This window comes from Hydra vulgaris, chromosome 12 (assembly GCF_038396675.1).
Source record: "Hydra vulgaris chromosome 12, alternate assembly HydraT2T_AEP".
NCBI lineage: Eukaryota > Metazoa > Cnidaria > Hydrozoa > Anthoathecata > Hydridae > Hydra > Hydra vulgaris.
The window spans coordinates 11,472,501-11,480,000 of NC_088931.1; the positions used below are offsets into that span (position 1 = coordinate 11,472,501).

Here is a 7,500-nt window from a genome sequence, read left to right on the forward strand (position 1 = left end):
TTTGAACATTTTAAACATATTTTGGTAACTTTATGATGTATTGGTATCAATGTTTTGGTTAATTCAGTTGTTATTTATGCTACTTTTTAGAATGTGTACACTAGTTAGATAATGTATTTAATGTTATTTTCGTTTTTATTTTACAGTTTAAGTGAAAATATTTTCTGAAATGGGCAAAGCTAAAAGCCTTGATTCAACTGTTCGGGCCCAGGTGGTGGCTTTGAAGGAAATTAGTGGCTTAAGCCTAAATGATATAGCCAAAAAATTGAAAAAAAGTCACCATGCTGTACAAAATGCATATAAGAAACATTTGGAATCAAATACATTCATGGACAAACCCAGATGTGGCCGTTCTAGAATGTCAACTTTACGTCAAGATAGAACCTTAAAACGCCTGGTCCAAACAAATCGTCGCCTTTCTTCCAAAATTTTGTCTCGACAGTGCATGATGTTGGTGGACCTTTAATATCTCCAAAATCTGTTCGTCGTGTTTTGAATAAACAAGGTTTGAATGGTCGTGTTGCTATTAAAAAGCCTTTTATCTCCAAAATTAATCAGCAGAAGCGTCTCAAATTTGCACACGAATTTTTGCATTTTAGTGTTACTGATTGGCAAATGGTGTTGTGGTCTGATGAGTCCAAATTTAATTTAGCTGGTAATGATTCTCGACATACTTTCGTTTGGCGTCGTCAAAATGAATCATATAAACCGGAATGTTTTGCGAAAGCATTTGCTACCTTCAGCAACAGCATTGTTTCCTGCAACTTTTTCATGGATCTTTCAGCAAGACAATGATCCTAAGCACACGTCCAAAGTGGCTAAAGATTTTCTAACTGCTAATGGTGTTCAAGTCTTGCACTGGCCACCCCAGTCACCAAATTTGAACCCCATAGAAAATTTGTGGGATGAAATTGATCGCTGCTGTGCAGGCAAACGTGCTAGTAATAAACATGAGCTTTGGGACTTTATTTCTGCCGCTTGGACTAGTATTACTGCTGTTGATTGCAAGAAGCTTGTTGACACTATGCCACCCCGGTTGGCTGAAGTAATTAAAAATAAAGGTGGACCTACTCATTATTAATATTTTAGTACTCATTTTGGTACTAAAATGTTATAACAATATATTTTGCATGTTTCAGTAATATATTATTTTGCTGCACTGGGGTTATGGCTTTATAATCTGCAAAAAACTAAAAAAAATGGGGTGGCTCTAAACTTATGACCAGTACTGTGTATATATATATAATATATATATATATATATATATATATTTATATATATTAAATATAGTATATATATAACTAAATATTTTACAATTAAGGGATGTTATTAAATGTTTATATATATAGGATTTTTTATCAGTCCCAAGGTGCTCATTAATTCTAGCTGTTAAATGTCTGAAAGTTTCTCCAATATAACTGGCATTACAGCCAGCGCAAGAAAATTTGTAAACATGAGATTTGAGCAGTGTGGAAAGTGATCTTTTAAACTAAAATTATCTTGTATTTTATAAGCAGTAAATATTAATTTTATTAGAACATCTTTGCAATATTTATTAAAAAAAAATTTCATTTTCATTTTAGTATAATTAGAATAAGTTCCAATGAATGGAAGCTTAAAGTATCTTATATTTGAGTTTTTAACAAATGTAAAAACAGATGGGTTCATTGTTGACTATAAAATTAAATCATATATTGATAATAAAATCTCAACCTGTTTCTCTGCGCAGAGGTTTCAGAGTTTAGAGCTGAGAGTGTTTTTAAATTTAAAAAATTTAAAAATAAAAATAAAAAAATTAAATAGTCTCCACAAATGTAGTCCATTTCAGAAAAATTTTAAAAACTTTAAAACCAAAATTTACCTTTAACAACTCGATCTTGAATATAAATAATAAACACTAGAGATTCTCCTATATGAGTAAGAATTTCAATTGTCCCTTTGTGATTGCAAGCATCATTCAACAGTGCCTTTAAAAAATAACTTAAAACCATTAAAAAAATACTAATTTAAAAAAAATAAAAATACTTTCTGCTTTGAAGAAAGCTTTTAAAACTACTAAAACTTGAATATTTCCTAGTAACTATAGTAACCTTTTGCTCTGTCAATTGCTCCAAAATCACTTGAGGATCAATTGCTACTGGAGCAATAGTTGTAATACGACCCTCCATCTTTTCAAACCATTGCAAAAGTGGCTGCAATGTTGAATGATATTTCTCTGAGCATTTAACAACTTCATCAAATTTTCTAGTGTGATTAATTAACTGTATAGCAACTGCTTGCCACATCTTGTTTACTTTATCTAAGACAGGTAATATGGTAGAAGTATGTTTGCTTTTGTTGATTGAAATGAGCTCGTGCCCACACTGATTAATAAACTGAAACGCTTGACGATGAAACTCCACATCTTCAGAAAGTTTCTAAAAATTACAAAAATATTACTAAAACAAAGCAAATTTACAACAATAAAACAAAAACAATAATATAAAAGCATAAAATAAATACAAAACATAATAAAAATAATTAAAACAGACTACAGAACTTATTAAAAACTGTTATTATAAAAGAAAACCATTTTTTTTTTACATTAAATGTTTCTTTTAAGTGATTTCAAACTTTTTGTTAAATTTAATCAAGAATTTAAAAGTATTGTTTATAAATAAATTGTTAAGTTGATTTTTTAACAGTACCTGATATGTTTTGCAGTTAAATAATAACAATAATAGCAATAGTAATAATAACAATAATAATAATAATAACAATAATAATAATAATAATAATAATAATAGTAATCTTAATACTAATACTCTAATTTAATAGTATATTTAATAATAGAGTCAACGTTCAACATCATTTCACTTTTGTTTTTAAAGTAGTTTTAATTAGTAACTAGGCTTTTCTTGAAAGAGCGCGTTCTCAAAATACACGCGATCATTTGAGAATGATCTACAAAGCAAGTTAACATCGTATTGTAAAAGTTAACATTGTATTATAAATTATATATACCAAGCAAGTTAACATTGTATTATAAAAGAGGTAAGTATATAAAACAGTTTATAAAATTATATACTACATTTTTATTAAAGAAAAATTAGAAAGGATCAAGGATTGGTTTTTTTTAGCAGTTTTATTTTTATTGAGCTTAAATTTTATATTTTAGAAAGAAATTAGGGGTCTGGAAAAGGCCTAACTATTTTTTATGCACTTTTTCACACCAAAAGAGTTACTAAAATTTTATCATAAATTGTTTATTACTACTTTTAAATTTATTTATTTTAAAAAAAAAAAGTTTTAAGAAGTCTTAAATTATTATAATTCAAATATACATCGAATCCTATCATTTCAAATTTTGTTATGTTGATTATTGTTTTATTGACATTTCTGTGATGCTATTACCTTTTTTTTTGTTCTGTTTTAGAAAATTTAGAAAAATAAATTAAAATTTTGATTTAAATTTATTTGTAAAGGTTAAACTTTATTGTAAGGATTGCAGTTCTTTTATCTATTTTTTTGTTCTTTATTCAATAAGTATTTGATTTAAATTAAATATGATTATAATTTGATATTTTATTACATCATATGTTCCTTTATTTAGGAATATATATATGAATCTTTTTAGATTTTTTCATGGTATTTTTAAATTTTTTATTTGTGCAGTTCAAGTTAAATATGTTTATAGTTTGCATATATGTTTATATTATGTTCAAAGTTAAAAAGTTTTTGACAAATATGTGTATGTGGTAATAAATGTTATATAATTGTTTTATAAATGTGTTTTTATAACAGTTTAAATGTACTTTATCTATTCTGTATATAATTGTTATATGAGGTGTTTGTATATGTTATATAAAGTTAAATAAATATATTGTGTTTTATAGTTAGTATATATGTTTATATTATGTTGTTTCCATGTTTTCAAAGTGGTGTGACTTGGCAAACGTGTAGAGCAAGATTTTGCATAACGTTGTTACTTATGTTACTAATGTTGTTACTTTTGGCTTACCTTTATGTTGGTGTCTATTGTTAAAAATGATTAATAGATGATTTCATTATTGGAACTGATTGCTTTTAATCATTCACTAAAAACCATTCAAGAAAAATCATTATGCCATATATAAATTTTGTTTTTATCTCAAATTGATTTTTTAGAACCATAACGTACCAACATGAATTGTTTTCTAAAAGCTAACATGAAATAACAATATTTAACAACTACTACTCTGGTATCCTGACAGCTTATCTCTATCAGATACATTAATTTTCGATTCATATATGATGTTTTTCTTTGTATTTACTTATTCGTTACATTTTTTCATTTCAGATTTATCATATGATGCATTTATGCAATATAGAAAAACAAATTATTGTTAATTTTTATGAATTTTTTAAAAAACTCTACTAATAATTAGTCTAGTCAACTTTCAAACTTCAATGTTGCAAATGTCATTTTTAAGTAGTTTCAATGCTTTTCTAAATATGTTTTTTATTCACAAGGTTTTACAAGTAATGTCTGTAAGCAAATTTGAGCAGAAAAATTTTTCTTAGCCTTTAAGGAGAATTGATGTTGTTCTTTATATAACGTCATTGATTTTTTTGTTTGTAAACAAATAAAAAAATCACTGACGCTATGCTCTAAAACTCTGAGGAATAAAACGTGCTTGAATAAGATATCAAGTCTGTAGATTGCATTGTATATTATGCTGACTTTTAGGCCTACAACAAAACCGAGAAGGCGAGCTTTAACTAAAATAAAAAAGTTTACTTTTCTTAGTTTAGTTTTCTTAGTATGCATTTATTCTTTTGTTTTAATCAAAAAAATTTAGTCCAAACATTTACTCAAATCAGTACCAGTTCTACTGTCTAAAAATTTTTTTTATTATTAACCCTTCTATTGAAAAAAAAACAAAAAACAATTGAATTGAAGTGACTAAAAAACACTTCAGCTCTTTTCAATTGCTCTAAAAAATAGCTTTCAGCTCTTTCCAATTGCATAAAAATTGAAACAAAACTTGCTTAGCTAAGTTGCCTAATTCTTAAAAGGGATCCCAAACCCCCTAGACATGTTGTACTCATATTAAAGAGTATGATAAAAAAACTATTACTATTTGTTTTATTCTATATTGGATTTATTTTATATTAGATATATATTATATTAGATAAATATTTTATGTATTTAACATGGAAAACTAACTGTGATTTGTTGACACGAAAGTTCATATACATAAATGTGACTATATTTCAGTATATTTTCTCTATATAAATATTCTTTCTTAGAAAAAAAAAAGAATAGAAAAAATAAATTCCTGCTGAAAGTAGTTGAAAAAAAAATGATGATGTTTCTCCATATTTCATTGTTTAATTTACTTTAGAGTAAAATATACTGACTGACATTGCTTCAAATTTTTATACAAGATTGTGCATTTATTATTTTTGTGCATTATGGTAAAAATAATTTTGTGCATTGTAGTCTTGACTCTTTGTTAAATTAAAAGTAATTGATGTAAATAAATATTGTTTTATATTTTTGATAAATGATTTATATATATAAACATATAAAAAATATGGATTTTAATAAATCTTAAGTTGAAAAATAGTCTTTGATTAGAAAAGATCACAATTTTAAGATTCTTTTACCTACATTTATTATTCACTTGTAAAAATAGTATTATTACTGGTAATATGTTTAATGATATAGTGAAATGGAAATGGATAATATTAGGCTCGAAAAAGTTAATAATTAAAGAAACCTTACTTGCCAGAAAGCAGTGTCAAGCAGTTTTAATGTCTGTTAATTTGATTTTACTTTAGATACTTTAGAATAAAGCAAAGTATGAATTTTACTATTTATATTAACAATTAATAACAGTTTAAATTTAAATGATTTTAAATTTTTTTATAATTTCAAACATAACTATGTTGTTTTTTTTTAAGTTGCCTTTGTCATCACTTGATTAGTTTGCTTACTGTTGAAACATGGTTTTAAATTTGTAAATTTAATATGATGTGAAATTTACTCTATTAATCATTAGTCAACAGTTAGAGAGAAGCTGGAGCTTCTTTTCTTTTTTAATTATTCTGAAAACACATAGTAATGTGTGCTTACAAATATTTTATGCTATATGCTATTGCTACTGTGTTTTGCGTTAGACCTAGGCTGTTATAGCTATTTTTTTATTTTTTATATTTTCTGTTATATTATTATCCAAATTCTACTAACAATAAAATGCAAATAATACTTTTGTAATTAAATATTGTAGTTTTTTTTTATTTCCTTTTTTGAGGTATTTACAGGATTTACTTGACTTTCCTTTTCTGGTACCTGTGTTGTGAACGATTTTAAAAAAAACTTAACTGATGTTAATGCAATCTTTATGTCATTAACAATAAGCAATGACATTGCTGATAGGTTGTCAAACTAAAAATACTATTTATAGATAAATTTGTATTTAATTTTTTAGGTATATCAAGTTATTAATGTTTTTTTATTGTTATTAATGATTTAATTACTAATAACCTGTATTACGGGTTGCTTACTGCTAGTAATAATAACAATAACAACAACAATTAAAACAACAACAATAACAACAACAATATTATTAACAAAAACAACAATAACAGTAAAAATAATAACAAAGATATTAAACAACTATAAACAAATAAAATTACAATGAAAACTAACCAATAGATTTTCTTCAAACACAAGAATATCTGTTGTTAACAGCTCACAAGATATTAAACGCTTTAATACTCTCTCAAGCCATATTTCAAATTCACTAACATATTTTAGATAAGATGCAACACATTCCTCCTTACGATTGAAAGCATCTTTTTGTAATTCTTCAAATGTTTTTCGAATTGAATTAATTCGATCCATATGCTTAATAATAGATTTATCTGTTTTCCCTTTTTCAAAAGTTTGAAGAAGGGTAAGAAGACTTGGTTGTCGACCTTCTAGTTCAATTAGAGTTACCTAAATAATTATTTGGTTGTTTAAAAGTAGCTAAAAATGCTTTACACAAACAAACTTTAAAGTGCTGTAAATTTTTTATAAATAACATATACTTTAATCTCCTAAATATATTATATACCTTAACCTCTTTAATAAATAGTTTATATTTTAATTTCCTTCAAAAATAACATATACCTTAATTTCTCTAACTTGTTGAATGAGAGTAAATATATCACTAGAAATCGGACTCATTTTTTTCAAAGATACATAACTTGATTCTCCCCATTTAAACATTATTTCAATGCCTTCAACAAAATTTTGCACAGTAATGTAAAGAGACTGCAGCTGACTTTCAAAATTGACAGTGTTAATACTAAGGTTTTCATAACGTTTTATCACAGATGTTGTTGTACGAAGCCACATACCTAAGAAAATTTAATATGTAAAGCTTTAATTCAAAAAATCTTCAAACTAGGGCTTTTACTGAAAATAGAACAAAATACTATTAAGTCAAAAGTATGAAATGAAAATTATCTAAACTGTTACAAATTAAA

General features: G+C 25.6%; 1 protein-coding gene across 4 annotated transcripts in view; it reads right to left on the reverse strand.

Annotated features, from left to right (window-relative positions):
• The window catches only part of LOC100209298 (dystonin), a 57,306-nt gene that overhangs the window by 13,268 nt on the left and 36,538 nt on the right, over positions 1-7,500 (reverse strand). For all 4 annotated transcript variants that reach the window (XM_065812160.1, XM_065812159.1, XM_065812161.1 and 1 more), the window contains 4 exons: positions 7,142-7,371; positions 6,677-6,967; positions 2,091-2,417; positions 1,862-1,967 (listed from right to left, as the gene is read on the reverse strand). In XM_065812160.1, coding sequence (XP_065668232.1) covers positions 1,862-1,967; positions 2,091-2,417; positions 6,677-6,967; positions 7,142-7,371 — 954 coding nt within the window. The remainder of the gene's footprint in view (positions 1-1,861; positions 1,968-2,090; positions 2,418-6,676; positions 6,968-7,141; positions 7,372-7,500) is intronic.